The sequence below is a fragment of the Beta vulgaris genome, chromosome 6, assembly GCF_026745355.1.
Source record: "Beta vulgaris subsp. vulgaris cultivar EL10 chromosome 6, EL10.2, whole genome shotgun sequence".
NCBI classification, from domain to species: domain Eukaryota; kingdom Viridiplantae; phylum Streptophyta; class Magnoliopsida; order Caryophyllales; family Amaranthaceae; genus Beta; species Beta vulgaris.
In genome coordinates this window covers 56,564,299-56,583,885 of record NC_079207.1, presented here as the reverse complement: position 1 = coordinate 56,583,885, position 19,587 = coordinate 56,564,299, and the positions used below count along the sequence as shown (strand labels likewise).

General features: G+C 34.7%; 1 protein-coding gene and 1 pseudogene across 1 annotated transcript; one reads left to right on the top strand and one right to left on the bottom strand.

Annotated features, from left to right (window-relative positions):
- Nucleotides 1–8,366: 8,366 nt before the first annotated feature.
- LOC104897230 (ALBINO3-like protein 1, chloroplastic) lies at nt 8,367–14,960 on the bottom strand. Its single transcript, XM_010684064.4, has 11 exons — nt 14,438–14,960; nt 14,237–14,347; nt 12,204–12,278; nt 11,486–11,546; nt 11,284–11,357; nt 11,048–11,152; nt 10,683–10,790; nt 10,019–10,122; nt 9,705–9,932; nt 9,333–9,627; nt 8,367–8,973 (listed from the first exon to the last, which is right to left on the bottom strand). The coding sequence occupies exons 1-11, from the start codon at nt 14,783–14,785 to the stop codon at nt 8,908–8,910; spliced, it is 1,575 nt and encodes a 524-aa protein (XP_010682366.2). The 5' UTR covers nt 14,786–14,960; the 3' UTR covers nt 8,367–8,907.
- Nucleotides 14,961–16,043: 1,083 nt separating this feature from the next.
- Nucleotides 16,044–17,285, top strand: LOC104897317 (uncharacterized; annotated as a pseudogene).
- Nucleotides 17,286–19,587: the final 2,302 nt, after the last annotated feature.

The window sequence follows — 19,587 nt, the reverse complement described above, 5'->3', positions numbered from 1 at the left end:
GAAGGGATAATTTACGAAGAAATACTTCCATGCATAGAATAAATAGATAAGGTGATAGAGGATCACCTTGTCTAAACCCCGTGAAGGACGGAACCATGCAGAAGGCTGACCATTAACTTTAATGGAATAGAAAACATTAGTTACATATTCTTTAATCCATAGAATCCAAGTTGATGGAAAACCAAAAGCCTCAAGAGCTTGCCATAGGGAGACCCATTCTATTCGATCATAGGCTTTTTCCACATCAAGTTTTAAAGCATATCAACCTGTTTTATGTTGCGATTTTCCTGAAGGTATTAAGAGCTTCTTGAGCAATCAAAAGATTGTCGCGAATAGAGTTATCTTGGGTGAAAGCGTCTTGAAGGGATTTCCCTTTGGCACACGGAAACATAAAAATCAATATAGATATACATATAATGCATATAAAAAAGAGCTCTTTCTAAAAAGTTTCAGACTAATTATAAGATCGTAAAATCTTCAATGTAACTGTTACATCATAGCTTATGGTGTAACGAATGCTTCAAACGCGTGATATCTTGTCCCCTTCTCCTTCCCCTCACTTCAATCTCACACTGAACACTCTTTCGACATCATCTCTCTCATCAACTCCACAAATCGACTCATCCTTTACAGTCAAGAGGTCGGAGTAGCGAAAGACAGTTTGAAGGTGAAAAAGGAGCCACTTGTGAGATTAATGAGGTTAATTTCTTTCCTATTGCTAAAAATTTGATATGTGCAATACTAAAATGAAAACTTTGTTAGTGACGATGAGTTATTGATTCTGGGGCAGAAAGAAACATAACATCAAACAAAATGGAAATGATATTAAACATATCAAAAACGATATAAATAAATGGAATATGACATCAAATCAAAATGAAATCAGATGAATTTAATCATAAATATTATGAAATCAATGATAAAATGACATCAAATAAAACTGAAATGGCATGAAACACACCAAAAATGAGGTGACACAGATGACAAAATGACGTCAAACAAAACTAAAATGACATGAAACAAATCAGAAATGATATGAAACAAATGACAAATTGACATCAAATAAAAGTAAAATGACATGAAATAGATAAGAAATAATATGAAAACATAGTACAAAAATGACATCAAAACAAAACTCAAATGATATGAAACATATCAGAAATGATATCACATAGATGACAAAATGACATCAAAGAAAACTGAAATGATATGAAACAAAACATAATTTGATATGAAATAAATGACAATATGATATCATATAAAAGGTAAGTAACATGAAACAAATCAGATTTGTTGATATGAAAACCTATGACAAAATGACATGAAAAATCACAACTCAAATGACATGAAAAAATGACAAATTGACTTCAGATTCATGTCATTATTTTTGCAGTCCATGTCATTTTTGTTGGAGTCTTTCTTACAAAATAAGTTATTGTGGAACATGTTACACCCAAGACACAAACATATAGAATATTGCTATAATCGCAATATTGCCTCGACTATATTTTTTTTTGGCCCCACTGGGAACCCCTTGGTAAGAAGAAGAACCATACTGAACTAGCGCCTCTCGCAAGTCAGTCAGCTACACAGGTCAACGCTTGAGAGTAAAGGACGACATAAGGGAATCCTTACTTCCAAGCACAAGTAAGTATTGGGATTCGAACTTATAACCTCAAAGTTATAAGATAAGTTCCCCACCACCTCCACCAAACAAGCTTGGTATTGCCTCAACTAATATGGCAATAACTAAATATATGTATACACATGTATGCTCATTATTATTATTTGTTTACTAGCATAATACTCCAACAGATAAGAAATCGACTAGTATTTGGGACCGGACGTTGTCCCGGGTTGGTAGTGTGTTTCCGTACTTGATATTTTTATCCATTCCTACTAAAATATATATTAAGGAAAACTCAACATTTAAAAGGTACAAATATAATAATGTGGGTACTTAAAGCATGATTAAAAGTTGGTTGAGATGGTGATTGTGTCATGTGTAATAGCAAAAGGTTACATGTTCAAATCTTGTTGCAAGCTAATTTTGCTTTTGTTAATTGACATGACCTATGTACACATTGGACAATTCTAGTGGAGTAACAGAGGTGCCACGTGACGTATATACATTATTATAGATGTTTGAATAGTTTGATTATAATAACCTACCTAACATAGATCGGTATATATGCTCATAACTACTTGGTTTTTGTTAGTGAGTATAGTAATTAAGTAACATTGAGTATTCAATAATCCTACAAAGAAACTTCAAATACGTAGATGATGGGTATGGATTAAAGGGAACGTTCCTTGTTTTCAAAGCTACATAATAATATAGATTATAGAGAACTAATTTCCTAGAATTGTAATTCCATATGATTAAAATTTTTGTTCTCTATCAAGAAGATAACCATCAAATGGTGCTTCTTATTTTGGCCAAACTAATTATATACTAATTTATGAAAACAGACCATCTTCTTACGCGAATCCTCACTAGAACTAGAAGCACGCGAAGCAGGGAGTTTCGCATTTGGCATACTTTTTCGGCATTCTCGTGGTATTTCAACTTTCAAGTCCCACAACTAAACACTCTTGAAACATTTATAGTACACCTCTTTCTCCCTCCCGTACAAACAAACGATGAGAAATTATGAGACTGATCAATAGACCTTTTGTCACTTAATTATATCTTGTCGTAGGAGACATTGTAGTAACAAATTTCTAACAGCATATTATCTCTTTGTGACTGTTTGATTCAAACATCTTAGACCAATCACCAAAAGATGTGCGTGTGACGCTTCTATTATTGATGTGTCCTTATGTAATATGTCGAGGAACAAAAGCCAAACGCCTATCGAGCATCCTTAATGATGAGTGAAAAAAAAGTACTTGATCTTAAAAAGCTGCTCTCAATAATGAGTGAGAAAAAAATTAAGTAGTGATTAGAAAAAAAAACGGTATCGGATGAGCGAAAAGATGATCAGGAGTGGGACCCACCGCCTGATCTGGTGAAAATTAATTTTTTTTGCTTTTCTTCCAGTCAAAACTCCGTGTTTCGGCTAGAGCTTAGTAAAGAATGCAACGTTTTGGCTAGAAAAAAAAGCAAAAATAATAATTTTGCCAGTTTTCTGACGCGCGTGTCAGATTTTTTGACGCGCGCGTCAGAATTTAACACTGGTCCTTTTTCGACAGGATAGAGAAATAATACAATTACAAGTATTAAAAATGTAATATCTTGAAAAATACAAAGCAAAAAAAAAATTACCAATGGCTCTATTTTTGCGAGATCTACAAATAGAATCCCATTTTGTAATATTTTGGACAATTTTTTTTCTAGTTATTTATTGATTTTCTATAATTTTTCTTATTTTATACGAAATATCTTTCACTTTTACACTCTAAAAAAAATAAAAAATATTTTTCTGCATTTAATTTATTTAATGCTAAAAGCACTAATTATGTATTTATTTAATTAATTTTTATCAATTACTCCATCCGTTTCCTAAAGATCTTCCCTCTTTCCGTTTAAGTGTGTTTCCAAAATATCTTCCCTCTTTTACTTCATTCCTTATTTTAAAATTTTTTTCCCCTTTTTACCCTCTCATGTCCCCTATCATATGGTCTACCATTACATTATTAATTCAATTTTACTCCTTTTCTCTCTCCTACTTTAACCCCCTTTTTATTTGTTTATTTATCTTAAGTCTTAACCCATTTCTCTCTCCTACTTTACCACCCCACACCTCACAGAAATGGAGCCTCCTTGGTATCTGTAGGAACAATAATTAGGAAGATCTTTAGGAAACGGAGGGAGTAGTAATGCATATTTTATATTATCAAAAAGTAAATAATAAAAATATTGTATGGTGGAGTAATGAGAGAGAAAAAATAGTTGGGTGGGGTAAAAAAATTGAGAGAGAAAGTTAGAAAGAAAGTGGGATGATCTTATTTCTCAATCATCAATAATGATGGTAGCTTTGTTTTTACTTCTTTTTATCTCTATTATATAAGGGAAGGGGGAGCAATGGTGTCCTTTTTTGAAATGCCAATTTTGCCCCATTCTCTTTCTAAATTATAAAATAGTGTTTGTATTTTTTACTTTGCTAAATTTAAAAGATGCCTATATTTGACAAACTGTATTCCTCCTTTTTTCCCTCAAAAAGATGTTACCATATCCAGTTCCCACAGCCACAGTCAAGAAAAAAAATATTTCGTGCCATATATCATACAGGTTGCGCATATTCGATTATGGGCTTATAACTAAACAATACTACGATCTAATAAATTTTTGATAACTCAGAAGAGAAGCTCCAAACAAAAGACGGAAAAAACTAAAATAAATTTAAAACGCTAATAACTTAATACAACCTCCGTTTCTTAATAAGTGCAACATTTCCCTTATTTGGAATAGTTATAATAAATGCAACCAAGCTCAAAATGGTAAAAAAAGTTCAATACTATTACAAATATGCCACCAAAAAGCAAGAGGGGACCACAACTTTTTTGTTTCATCACTTTAATTACTCTACTTTATTGTGGTCCCAACTTTCTCTCTCTACATTTCTTGGTATTTCCCCACTTTCTCTATGTTGCACTTATTAAGAAACGAAGGAAGTAGGTCATGATTAGATCAACAATATTCACGCATTTCCATAATATTATTATATTCGCAATGCCATTTTCTGAAATTTTCAATGATATATAATTTTTTTTTTTCTAAATATTCAAGTAAAATAATATATGTGTGTGTGTGTGTGTATATATATATATGTATATGTATATATATATATGTATATGTATATATATATATGTATATATATATATGTATGTATATATATATGTATGTATATATATATGTATGTATGTATATATATATGTATGTATGTATATATATATGTATGTATATATATACATAAAGGATATGAAAAACTAGACACAATCCCTTTTGTAGCTAGATTAAATCAAGCGGAAGAGCATTGTAACTGACTTTCAATAAGAATAACTTCCATTTAAGCTGGAGATTGAGATGCCAGATTAACTTATAAAGGGGAGAAATATGATGTTGATTAGCATCTTGGTTCGGTTGACAGGAAGAGATAAAAGCATAGCAACTTTTAGTAGTAAACGAACTAGATTTATGATTATTCTACACCACAACATCTTTTTCATCATGTTGGGGAAGCACCGTGCATAAAATATTCTGAGCAACTTTAAAACAACAAAATTGTAGTACCATAGGAGTGTTGCATTTAGGACAAGGATCCATAGCAATAAATTGACTAACCATAGCAGATTGAGCTTGATGTAAAGTGATTGAAGAGTTAGCCTCTGGAATAACATTGTGAACCCATGGATTAAACATACAATTATTGTGACCATTACCAACCTTCCAATTGCATCCTTTATTAAGTAATAATTTCGCATGGGTAATACTTTTAGCCCCCAAGAGTGAGACCTAAAAGTATGCCCCCTTGCCTTCGGAAACAAAGGAGAAGGACTCATAGCATTAAGCACTTTACTAAGAAGATTGTGGGGTTGAGAGAAGATTGACCAAACCTTTTTCATTAGGAAAGATTTATTAATCAAAGTTCTAGTCCTAATTTCAAGCCCCCCATCCCCTTTGAGAGATGAATGATGGAACTTTTGACCCAATGAATACCCTTGAAAGAAGAGCCATCCCATCAAAACCTTGTGATAAGTGCATTAGTAGAAGACCAGATGGACTTTGATAGTTCATAGTAGGAAATAATATGAGACATCATTGCTACTAGGATGGTATTGATGAAAACCAATTTCGTAGCTTGAGACAGCCTATAGGTATTCCATTGACCAATCTTTGCTGTAATTTTATCAAGGAAAGTAAAATGTTGTTTCTTAGAACGAACCTTTCAAGTCAATTGGAGCACCAAAATGAGGAGAAAAAATCATCACTTCTAAGTAATTTAAACAATCCTTAATATCTTGTCTGAGCAAGGAACTAACATTAGGAGAAATTTTAATGGGTGATTTTTCACAGCTGACCATTTGGCTAGAAACATGGCAAAATCTGGAGATCAAGAGCTTCATATTCATAGCAGCACCATTAGTAGCTTGGAATAAAAGCATCACATCATCCGCAAAAAACAAATGTGAGATAGAAGGACTTCTTCTAGAGACCTTAACCCCTTCAAAAGAACCAATATCTTATCCTAAGGACAACGTTCTAGAGAAGACATTCATTCTAATAGTATATAAGTAAGGTAAAAGCGAATCACCTTGACGAAGACCTCTGCTAGGAAAGAAGCTATCTGAAAGAACTCCATTAAACAGAACTTTGTAATAAACTGTTGTAATGCATTGTTTCACCAATCTAATCCAAATCTCCAGAAAACCATAAGCTTTAAGAACATAGAAAAGAAAATTCCAGCTGATTCTATCATATGCTTTAGTCAGATCCATTTTAAGTGCCACCAAAGCTTGAGAGTCTTGTTTCCTTGAAGAAATCTTATTACTCAACTCATGACTCAGCAATATATTATCTGTCATTTGCCTACTCGAAACAAAGGCATGCTGGTAATCACTAATGATACTTGGAAGGAAACTTCTAAGTCTCTTGAGAATGCACTTAGAAATGCATTTGTAAATTGTATTACACAAACCAATAGGACGTAATTGAGTAACATTTTGGGGAACAGATTTCTTTAGAATCATAACCAAAATAGACTGATTCCAAGACTTTAAAAGCTGACGATTCCTAAAGAAATTATGGATCCCTCCACTGTATCCCAATGTGTTTTAAAGAATTTCGTAGTAATCCAATCTGGACCTGGAGAGCTATTAGCTTTCGTAGAGAACATATGCTTCTTGATTTCAGACGCACAAGGAATGCAAAGAAGGTGGTTTCTTTGCTGGTCAGAAAGAGAAGGTAACTCTAGTTCATGAAGTAAGTTCATAATATCGTGAGATTCCACCCTATTTACGTCCTCATTATAACCTTTTTGAAGAGAGTTAACCATTAGAGAGACCATATCTTGATTATCGCAATCCAATTGCCTTCATTCTTGAAGAGAGTGAATGTGGTTTCAGATTTCCTTATTCTTACTTTACCATAGCAAATTCTAGCTGAGGCATCAGCACAACAAATAAGCCACATATCTTTCATTCTTTGTTTCCAATAAGTAAAAGCTAAATTCGCTTCTTTCATGATCCTATTATTAAGAAGGATAAAAGAAGAAGCTTGTTGTAAATTAGAAAAATCGCAATTTGTTCCTTCATTGCATTTCTCTCTCATTCATCATTATCATCTCCATCATCATTAACAAAAGTTGAAATCGGGTCAAATAAATCTCCTAAAAATGGAGCATAGAAGATGAAGAGAGAGAAATGCAGAAGTGAGTTTAATGGAGGTTGGTTGATAGAAATGGGGAAGTAGTCGTTGGTTCTTCATCAGTGAGAATGGAAGACAAACGAAAATATAGGGTGAAAATGGAATATGAGGGAGCGAAAGAAGATGAAGGAGTTAGAGGGAGGAGTGAGGAAGGAAAATGAAGCATGACCACACCGTTTTGTTCCTTCTGGTGCTGCACAAAAAACGGACTGAAAAAGAAAAAAAAAGTGAGGGGAGGAAAATAAATCAATTTCTGTTAGAGCTGGCAAAATATTACCCAACCCGCCAACCCGACCCGAACCCAACCCATTAATAATGGGTTGGGTCAAAATTTTGAACCCGTTTAATTAAATGGGTCGACCTGACCCAACCCGTTTAATTAAATGGGTTGGGTCAGGTTGAGAATTCCAACCTGATTTTGACCCACCTAACCCATTTATGAAAAAACAAGCTAAAAAACCCCTAAAAGAATTTGGAGTACTCTACTGCTCTTACTTAATCATTACACTTAAGGTTAAATAACTACTTACGAAGTTGTAATGATGTTAATTTTGAACATTTGTGTTGATTTTGAACAAAAGTTATGTTGATTTTGAACAATATTATCATATGGTTATATAATGAATTAATTTTAATTTGCTGCCTACTGTTATTTGCAAATAAATTATGTTGTTTTTATTTTTTTTTCTAGAAAAAACACGAAAAAAAATTAAATGAGTCGACCTGAAGGTTGACCCGTTTATCATAAGGTTGGGTTGGGTTGTAAATTTCAACCCGTTTAAGTTAACAGGTCAGGTTGGGTCAAGGGATTCTCAACCCGCCAACCCACCAACCCAACCTGATCTTGACCCAACCCGACCCATTGCCAGCCCTAATTTCTGTCACCCATGGGCCATGACAGTTCCTGGTAACTCCTGTATACAACATGGTCAAAACAAAACATGTTATGATGTTACAACCTGGAATCAAAGTACAAGTAATACGTACACGTCAAGAATGTAACAAACGTAAACTACTTTATAAATGTATGACAAATGAGCACATGAGTACATGACTGGTTCACCTCACATTCTTTATAACATTAAAAATATTTCAACTCATTTACAATTTTGTGTAAGATATGATACATAACCCCCTAAGAACTATCTGAAACTCGTAACAAGGCCGAGAGAGTTGGATAAACTTTGGGAAGAGGATTATAAAATCTTACCCCTGAATCTCATTCAAGAGTAACTTTCTCCTTGCTAAGACTACAATCAATACATTCTCAATTCACAAAGATCATAAACCCATCAAAACTGTTTGTTCCGGCAATTTGTGCAACGATCCGAAAGCTTAGAGACTTCTGGATACCTTGTCGTTTGCCTAAACTGCATCTAGGAGAGGAGAGAGAATGCATGATATCAATCCTGAGCGAGCGTATGTGAGCTTTAACATGCTCCAAGTATATATAACTTAGTTGGTAACAAAAGACTCGCCGTCTTTCTAGGGCTTTCGCTCATATGATGCACCAGCTTCTATTGCTCTCTGATTAATATTTAAGATGTCTCCGCTTCAGAACTTCGATCCACGGAAGGTAACCTAGTGTGGACTTCAACAACTTCCTGAAAGAATTAAGACATTGCATAATGAGCCAATCTTGTTCTATTTCCAAGCCACCAGATACAATATAAACAACCCTTATTTATGCAACAATAATTCTCATGTGACTAAAAAGAACTAGTAACCAAAGTGGACATTTGAATTTTGATGATAACATGAGTTTCAGTGTTAAATTCTCTTAAAATTGGAAATAGGGATATTTAAAAAAACACTTATCATAAATTTCTGTTTTTCCACCAAGTGAAAAGGAAACAATTTAAACCAGCCACAGAAACATAAATAATCATTTTTGACTGTTGATAGCAAAACTAAGCTGTTGTGAATGCCTGATACCCAAATCAAGACAGATAAAGTGAAGTACCTGGTTTATATCCTCCGAATCTTCCCCAGCAGTTCCATCAGCGGTACCATTGATTGGCCTACCATTTTCACTTGTTACTTCTGTGGCATCTTGATGTTCCTTAGAACAACCATCAATACGCCCATTTGTAGCAGTTCCATCAGTAGAGGCGTCAACACTAGCAGTAGCATGCTGATCTGTTCCACTTTCAACCAGCTGAACAGCATTCTTATTTGCTGCAGCTACTTCACTTTTCATCTTCTCCTCTTCCATCTGGCGCTTTCTTTTAGCTTCTTCTTCTTTTAGCTGCTTGAACCTGTTAAGAATAAAGTTAAAGACAACAAAACGAACTCCCACATCACGGAGAAAGTATGGAGTAGAACTCATGATCACCTTTCTCCTGGTCGTAGACCTGGGGAAGGCAATTTTTCCTCTGTTTCGACAGATTTTGTTTCAACAATAGATTTTGTTTCAATGCTAGATTTTGTTTCGACGACAGATTTTGGAAGTGGTGTTTCCTCTTCTTTGAAAAAATCATCACTCAATTTCCCTAACGGATTATTTGCACCTCCCTTCTGAAGATACACTTGCTGAAGTGTGCTTAAGATATTATTAGTAAACCTGAAAGATAAACCACCCATAACTGCAGGAGTAAGGCAACATAACAAAGGCTTAAAATTTAACAACAAAACAGAAGAGAAACTAACCAATAAAGGCTTAGACCAGAAGGCACTGAAAGTGCAAAATAACCAATCATCAAAGGAAGGAGCTTTGTCAATGCCTGTGAACCCTTTAGGTTTGGATCATTTGGCTGGATGTAAAATGAAATGTTAATCATCCAAATAAGACATAAGTAATTATTAGAATATATATTATTACTACCAGTTGTGTTCAATATAGAGAAGTAACTATTCCTGCGTGAGGGCAAATAGCATATTATATATTCCTTCTTATTCTCCATTTTTGATATGCATACACCATAAAAATAAGTTTCAAGATATATAAGTTCATAAAAGGGCCCTAGTTCATGTTACAAGAAAACAAAGGTTTGGTAATTTCAGATACGTTCAAAAAAGTTCTTATCAATTTCGATAAGGGGAATACAGGTGAAAAGAACGAAGCTTGAGGAATAAAGCCACTATACATAAGACTTATTCAAAGCACCATGTAATAGTAAAAATAGATTTGAACTTGTTATGTCATATACTTCTATAAGATATAATTACAAATACAACTTTGAACATAACTAACAACCGAAGATAAAGAAGCCACAAATTGACTTAGCAAATTGGTATAGCAGCATTGAAAAAATTGCATTGAAGAAAAAGATAATGCGAGTGAAAATACAACTTTTCAATAAACTTGACCAACCTGAGATGACTGCATAATCTGGACTGATATGTACTGTGAAACAACCAATAACACTGGCAGAACAAGATATGCAGCTGTATCCGACCACCCAAGAGGTGGATGACCATCCTATTAAAATAGTAAGAGTCAGCGTATGGTGTTACGAGGAAACAACTCAGTGAAAGTAATCCACGACTTCCAGAAGTAATCTTATTGCTACATGCCAACAAATAGTAATATCCTTTAAGACAATATGGTTGGAATTTGCCTGCAATGATCTAAAATGATTCAATGCAGTTCATAGATATATTGTTCCCAGTACAATAGGCATCGTACACCACCACAGGAACTGCAATTGACCACTAGAAGAATCAGTAAGCACTTACAATGAAAGGGAAAAGCCAAGAGATACCACTTCCATTTTGCCGGGAAGCAATAGTAGTAGGACCAGCAAGTGAGGGTATCCAGAAAAAACCCTCCGTCAGAAGTCCCTTAAAAGTTCATGAGAATATTGAAATATGTAAGGTCCAGTGCAACATTAAAGCAGGATTATTGCAACATTTTACACTTTTACATTACAATTAAATCCAAGAACAATCAACCAGGATTAATGCTACAATACCTCATTAGCAACATTTGAAAGCGCTCTGTAGAGACCTATCCACACAGGTATTGTTGCCAACGTCGGCAGACAACCTAGAAAAGAAGGAAACACAAGACAGAAAAAAAAAATTAACTGGCATACAAAATTTATAATGCAGCTAGACACAGTAGAGTAAGGAGCAAGTAATACATCGCGCAAGAAACTGAAAACTCCAAATCACCTGCTAGTGGATTTATGCCAGCAAGTTTATACAGCCGTGCTGTCTCAAGTTGCATTCTTTCCTGCATATATTAAACAGAATTAGCTTCAAAATCTCAACGAATGGCTATCTTCTCTGGCACATGATTATACACCTGCTTCCAACTCAAAAAGAGGGTTTGGGAAGGTAGCATTGAGTTCAAACAACTAATATCATCCCAAAAGACTGGAAGCCTATTGTGTAGTACTTCAGTTATTAGATACTTTGGCAGTCAAAGATCGATAACCTCAGCCATAAACTTAGTCCTTTTTGTTTGTAAGAAAATTGTCAAAAATCACATTTAGTTATTATGTGATAGAATAACATTTCCATATTTGTCTTGATAAGTATATTCATAAGATTATCTTATTATGTTTACGATGGAGAATACTAGCTAATGTTGATAAGGTTTGACCCAAGAGTCACATGTGACCATTTATATGAAAGGGTAGATGTTAATTCCATTTAAAAGGAAGGTAAAGGACAAAATCTAAAAAGATTAGTGACTTTGGACCGGAAAAGGCAAGACTTTAGTCACTGAAGAAAGACCTATAACCATCTGATACGCTCACAAAGACTACCACATAACCAAGGCTCCAAACCAAGTGCCCCAAAGGAGAGACAACACGAGCATCTACAACTATTACACCTCACAAATTGAGGAAAGATACAAGAGATTGAAGATAAAACAAAATGTTACCTGATCTCCAGCATATCGCTTCTGGATAGCCTTTATCTGAGGTTGCAAAGAACGCATAGCCATGGCAGACTCGACCTACAAAAACAGTATGCTATCCAGTCAAATGATCAAATCCCTATCACTTTTCCATAAACAAAGTGAAGTGGCAGATTTATGCAACAATGTTGCCTCATCTAAAAAACAAGAAATAGGTTCAAGATTAGAAGAAAGACAAAAAAATTCAACTTACAACATCCAATATTTCTCTTAGCAAATAGGTCTTAACAATAAGTGGATAGCTTATGGCTGATTATTTAACTCATAGGCGATATCTTATTGTATTAGCTATTTGTACAAAAGTGTTTGGTTGATAGTTGACTAGTACTTGATTGTGTACAAGGTGTGCACTTATTTGATAAGCGAAGTTAATATTGATCACTTTTGGACATATTTGTCAATGCACCTAAACAAGTCTCATCCTCTCTGACCAAAATCCTTTCCCTCCCCTTTACTTTTTCAATATTAGAGTTTCTGCTGTAAGCTGCTCTTCCAATCCTCAATTAACACACACCAACATTAAAGAAATTAACTGGTCAATCTTAAAAATGGGTCAAAACATCTAATAAAATGCTCAATCCTTATTTACCAAATAAGGCCAGACATAGTAACAACCAAATGAAGGCCTATAGACTGATCACTGAACGAAAGTCAAAAAGTAATATAATACTAGTCTTTAATCCGTGTCAAATGTCAATTTTGCCCTCAATGAGTTCAAATCACACAGAGGTCATAATATCCACCGGACCATAAGAAGATTTATACCACAACTATAATATCAGAAGTTTCTTGCCAGCCAACCACAATCTTTGTCATTTTAACTACCAATGACACCAGCATTTAAACCCTTAGACAATTAAGAAGCGCTAAGTTCTGTTCTGTAACAGATGTCTCATGCTCTAGTAGAACATGTTTGAGCCTTCAGAAAGAACCACCTAAATATTATAATGGTGTGTAGCTCAAGGGAGACTCATACACTTATTTGATTTGATATCATTTGTTTCCCTTATGTTCATTCCTAAGTACCCCCCTACCAAGGATTACAATTTTATATCCCCTTTCGTTGCTTCCAGAAACGTTAATCTCCACTATGTCCATCTCTAGCTAACTAGATTTTTGCTTTGTCATTTTACCTTAAAAGAGTACATTACATGTCTAACAAGTATAGATAAAGACTAAAAAGTCTTAGTAAGTTTTATTTACAAACTAAAATCTAGGGAAAATAAGCTCAGATAGAGTAAGCTTACAAGTGAAAAGAGTACAGCATCAGTGACCTTAATTCTTATTCTGTTTCTGTATCAATTTCTCATTTTCTATTACCTCTTATGATTGTTTGCAATCTAAAAGACTCATATGTGTATAATACTACGACATTTTCTTTCCCATTTTATACATCTTTTCTCATGGTATTCATTGTTATGAAAATTGAAGTTACAATATGTTAAGTATGCAACTTCAAATTTTCCCATGACGGAGAGTTATATAGAAATATTCCCCTCAAATAAGAGATAGGAGATGTGAGAGGACATGACAACATGACGTAAACTGACACAGCACGAACACAGAGATACTCAATCAAACACGACACAACGCAAATACAAGATAAACCCAAACCTAACCTTATTTGTCCAACTTCTTAAAACTATGCAATTATTTACACATAGTTTCTAATATATGGTATGAACAACCGCAATTGCCAATTCTACTTTATATCCTAATTTGGAAAAATTAACCATGGACATTTTAACCCACGCAATTTACAATTTACAAACAGAATTAACATCCCCAAATCTGCTACAAACTATCGAACATTTCGAAACAACTTCTGAACTAAAAGTCAGTACAACCTCCTAAACACTTTAAAGGCCTCCAAAATAACTTAAACATATAGTACTTTCATCCACAAGATGAACAACAAAAAATCTCATCACTCCAAATTCATTGAACATGATAACTCAGCTTAAGCAAATGATCAAAACTTCAAATAGATAAATCACCTGTTTTTTGGACAAAGGAAATGTGGCGGCCTTAACCAATACAGTGAGCAATATGATAGCAAATCCATAAGCATACGGCGCGTGTACCGTCGACAACCCATCTTTCAACACCTGTTTCAACATCCAACAAAACCAATTTCATATCATTTCAACAAATCATACCCAGAAAACAAAAATTTAAAAAATAGGGAAAATTCAAACCTTAAGAACAGTTTCCATGGTAGCAGTAATCCCAGAGAGCCAATCACCGTTGTTCTGTTTGGTAGCAGTGGTAGAAGCATCAACAACATCAGAGGTAGAAACAGCAGCATCAGCAATGGTGTAGAGAATTCCTTCAGCTCTTCCAAACAGCTCCTTAAGAGTACCCTCAAATATTTCTGGGTCGGGTAATTGACCCGAGTTCAAGAACCCAAATTTAGGCACCACAAGAAGACCGTTTTGGCGGGGAAAATTGGTTCGGTGAAAGAGGGGCCTTTGAAGGGTCCGAGTTCGAGATGGGTATGGGTGAAATATGGGTTTAGGTCCGAGAGGGCACAGAAAAGTTGACATTTTTAGTGGGGTTCTGATAAACCCTAGAGAGTGGAGGATGGAAGATGGATTTACACTTTACAGGGGAGAGTTGGTGCTGAGGAATATCAGAATCTTTTCTTGGGGATATATTTTGTGAGGATTTTCTGCTCGAATTAGTATCTCGGAGGCCGGCGTTCATTGGTGTTTGGTGAGAGTGAAATTGGGAACACGAGCCACGTGCGGCGTCCACTCATTTAAAAGGTAGTAATGGTCGAGTTATAAGATTCAAACTCAAACCCGATTCAGATCCTAAATGATGATTTAACTCAAACCAAATATAAGCATGATCTATATTTTGCACTGCCTTCGTGGCTCATATGGATCAAAAAATATATATATAAGCATGACCTGTTCCTTAATGATAATTAAAAAAAAAAATCAAGTACTTGATCTTAAAAAAAACTCCTTAACAATGATTAAGTTAAAGATCATGGAGTGATTGGAGAAAAAAATGTGTATGGGAAAGTGAAAGGATGATCAGGCGTGGGAGTGGGACCCACTACCTGATCTGACTTTGTTAAAAAAAATTTGGTTTTCCGCCCAGTAAAATGCTGCATTTTGGCTGAAGTTGTGAGAGAAGCTCCAGCCAAAACGCAGCATTTTGCTGGGCGAAAAACCAAAAAGATTCATCGTTGACACACGTGTTAGCGTCGGTTGCAGTGTGACATTTGTCACGCCTTTCCACGTGTTGTGTTGCTATTGGCCATCAAAATATAACCGTTGTAAATTTTGCAACTGTCATATTATAAAAAATATAAATCAAAAAAAAAGTTTGCCAATGGTTCTATTTTTTCGAGTTCTATAAATAGAGACCCATTTTGCTATATTTTTGACACACTTAAATTTCTCCATCTTCACTAATTTCTTCTACTTGTTCTAATTTATTTCATTAACTCTTTCCACTGCTCTTTTATTTTCAAATTCTATAATTATATATCCTAATCATCCTAATTACTTCCTCTGTTTCACAATAAGTGACACATAGAGAAAGTGGGGAGTTAATTACCAAGGAATTTAGAGAGAAAGTTGGGACCACAATAAAGAAGAGTAAAGAAGTATTGAAGTTGTGGTCCCCTCTTACTTGTTGGTGGTATATTTGTAATAAGATTGAACTTCTTTTACCATTTGGAGCTTGGTTTCACTTATTGTGATTATTTCAAATAATGAAGGTGTTTCACTTATTGTGAAACGGAGGAAGTATATAAGAAATCAACCCCAAAACTGCTCAAAAAACCATATGCCTAGGCAACAAAATCGCTTAAATAGCTCTCAAAATCAGTCAAATTGTCTTCAACCCTCTCAAAATCAGTCAAATTATCGCCAACCCTCTCAAATAAGTACCAATCAAAGGGGTGAAAATTCTCAATATTATTCTCCTCAATATGATGACCTCTACCATGAATCTCCATCTGAAAATGTCAACCTTTCATATCGTCAACTTGATATTAATCATGGATTTTCTCAATACTAAGAAGATTCATCTCCAAACAATGATGTTGATGATGATGGTGGTCAATACCAAGAAGGTGATGATGGTGATGGTGTTGATCAATACCAAGAAGGTGATGATTCTGATGGTTATGATGACATTGTTCAGTCATCTCAATCATTTTCGCAATTATTATCAACTAATCAATCTCAGCAACCACCACAACCATAACCCACTCAATCACACAACTCACCTATCGCAGAAGCAAGTTCTGGTAGTAAGAGGGTATGGGATCATATTGAAGATAAAAATCTTATCTCCGCATTTATGAACACTTCTCTTGATAAGGTGATTGGGACGAGCGAAAAGAAATGCGTCTTTTGGGGAAAAGTTTGGGAAGCTTTCGAGGCAGGAAGAATAGCAAAACCCAATAGAAATTGCTCCAAGAAATGCAGATATGGTGAAAGGTCGTTGGAGTGGACTTGCTCCACGGGTTTTAAGGTGTGCTGCATATTATGATGAAGCTCTTGCAAGAAAGAAGAGTGGTCAAAACGATAATGATGTTCTGAAAGAAGCTCATTTATTGCATAATAGGAAACATGGTAGGTTCATCCTCGGAGATGCTTGGAAAATGTTGAGGAAGTTTCTTAAATGGAGGTCCATAGTCATAAAATCAATGGAAACTCCACGTGGTCGCCCCAAAAATCCACAAGAAAATGTGGATTCACCTGAAAGCAGAAATAGTGGTAAAAGGCCGAGAGTTGATGGAAGCAACTTAATGCCTGAGAACCCTACCAGTGGTGAAGAAGGTGATGTGGACCCACGCCATTATGGTGTTAAGAAAGCGAAGTCTAAGCTCAAAGGGGTGTCTGGTCAGACAATTGAGTGTTTCAATTCATTTAATGAAAGAGTCCGGATCCTTTCAGAGGGTAGGAGTGCAGATGTTGAAAGAGAAGACAAAAGGTTGGAGGTTCAAACAAGGAAGGTTGCTGCAAAGGAACAAGAAATAGCGCTGCAAACCAGGATGATGAAAGTGCAAGACTATCATAAGAACATGGATTTGCTGCAAGCATTGTATGCAAAGGAAAATTGAACACCATATGAGGAGGGTATGATTGAGACACTAACAACATGGTTGACGAATAATGCAATATTTTAAGTTTAAGTTAATTTTATGTTTAAATGTAGTTCATGTTTGAGTTTAAGTTTATGTTTAAGTTTACGTTTAAGTTTAAATTTTAGTTCATGTTTGAGTTTAGTTTATGCTTAGTTTAATTTAAGTTTACGTTCTAATTTAGTTTATGTTTAAGCTTAAATTTTAGTTTATATTTATGTAGAAGTTTATGTAAAAGTTAACATTTGTATGTTTAAGTTCAATTAAAAAAAAAAAGTTTAAAAATGTACTTTTGTAAATTTTAAGCTTTACTTATTATATGAAATGACAACTGAATACAACTTTTGATATTATTGTTATGCTTTTTATCTTATTGTACTTCTTTTTACATTATTGTACTTTCCTGTACATTATTTCTACTTTTTACATTACTAGTTGTTGCACCGCGCGCCTACGCGCGCGGCACCCCAAAATAGTATAATTGTGCTATTCGAAGTATGCTGCCTTAATTTGTAAGATGTTCATTTTGCAGTTATTTCAAATAGGTAGTAAGTACACTTGTTGTTTGAGTTTCATTAGGCAAACCAAGGAAGGTTGGTGTGCAAATATGATTAATTTACTTGTTCATTTAATTTGGAAACAAAATACCAATAGACTAATAGCATAATTATAGAGGAAAGCCTTTCACCTCTGGACTGACGGTGGCTTGAAAGTAGCTTTGGTGGCCACAAAATAGTTGTGTATATTTAATTATTGGGCTCAAGTTTTGAAAGGCCCACTCTGAATTGGGTATGGTAGCAGCAAAAAAATCGTTTTTTTGTGCTTCATGACCACGCAAGTACAACTTATAACATTTTAGGCACTACCTAATAAGACGTGTAGGAGGATGTAAGGACCAAGGTAGCTATTGTTGTCATGACTAATAGAATCAGTGGGAAGAAATAGGTTTTGTTAGGCTATTACCAGAAAGAGAGTTAATCTCTAAGCATTAAATCTCAAGGCTCATAGAAAGAGATTTAATATCAACAACAAGGGTTGCTAAGCTAACTGCTATCACATTTGAGGAGCTTTGATGAACAACATCTCTTACTTTAACCAAAACCGACTGAAAAGACTTTAGTAACAAGGCACAAAGTATTTGACCAGTTCATTGCTAAATCAAGGGGGCTTCATTCCCTAGTTCAGATCCATCAGTAAAAAAGGTGCTGATCAAAAGATACATTTTTAAATTTGGCATTGGACTGTTTTTTAAATAAGTTAAGAAATGTACTAAATAAGGTTAAAAAACTAACTAAATAAAAGGCACTATATACAGAGCTGTGTAACAAAGTAGTTCTTGCCCATGGTGCTAAGAAGATTCATATGTACACTTGTTTTAAATCTTTTTGTTAATGGGAAGTCTCCAACATATTCACTATCCTGAATAAGGAGGACCACAACTCTGTTATCACAATGACGCGGTCAAAATTTATAAGGTTATCTACATTACTAAGTTCTGAAATTCTTTAAACATAGTATTTGTAGCAACATTTGTTGCAGCAATCATAAGCAGGAGATAATGTTGGAGAGACATTTGGTCTCAGATCATTCTAAGTTAGCAAGGATGTGCTCCAATATGCTTAGTTCCAAGAGGAAGATATGATCCAATTGTAATTACTAATAAGTGTCTGTAGAAACAATAATAATAGCTATGTATAAGTCCTATATAAGAAACACATTAATTCATGACCTCTGACGAGAAAAGGCTATAATAAATCCAACTCTTGAAATAAAGACCAAGTGTGCAAAAGAAGTAGATATGAGAAAGAGATGTGATGGTCTCATTACTTTATCAAAACGGACGATTGCATTACCATAATAGCAAGGGTTTTGTTATACGTCAGTATAACATCTACTATATCATGATGCATCCTCACAACAACAGATTGTCAAAAAAATAGGATTAGAAGACAGAAACATGTAAATGAAAATTCACGGTGCCAAAAGAAGTTATATCTGGTTTTAGGACTTGTAGGAAAACATAATATATTAGAGCATGAGCTTTTGTAACCATTAATTGCAGCTTTACCTAGCAATGCCAAAGAGTGGGGTGGGGGATGCAACAAGAAAAACCTTGGTAGCTACCTAAATCAAGGTCAAGGTAAACTGAATTTATTTGTTAGATGCTTCCCAAGTTAATTCATAAACAAAATGTTTTTTAAAAAAACACTAAATGGTGATTTGATGCAGGTAGTGGGG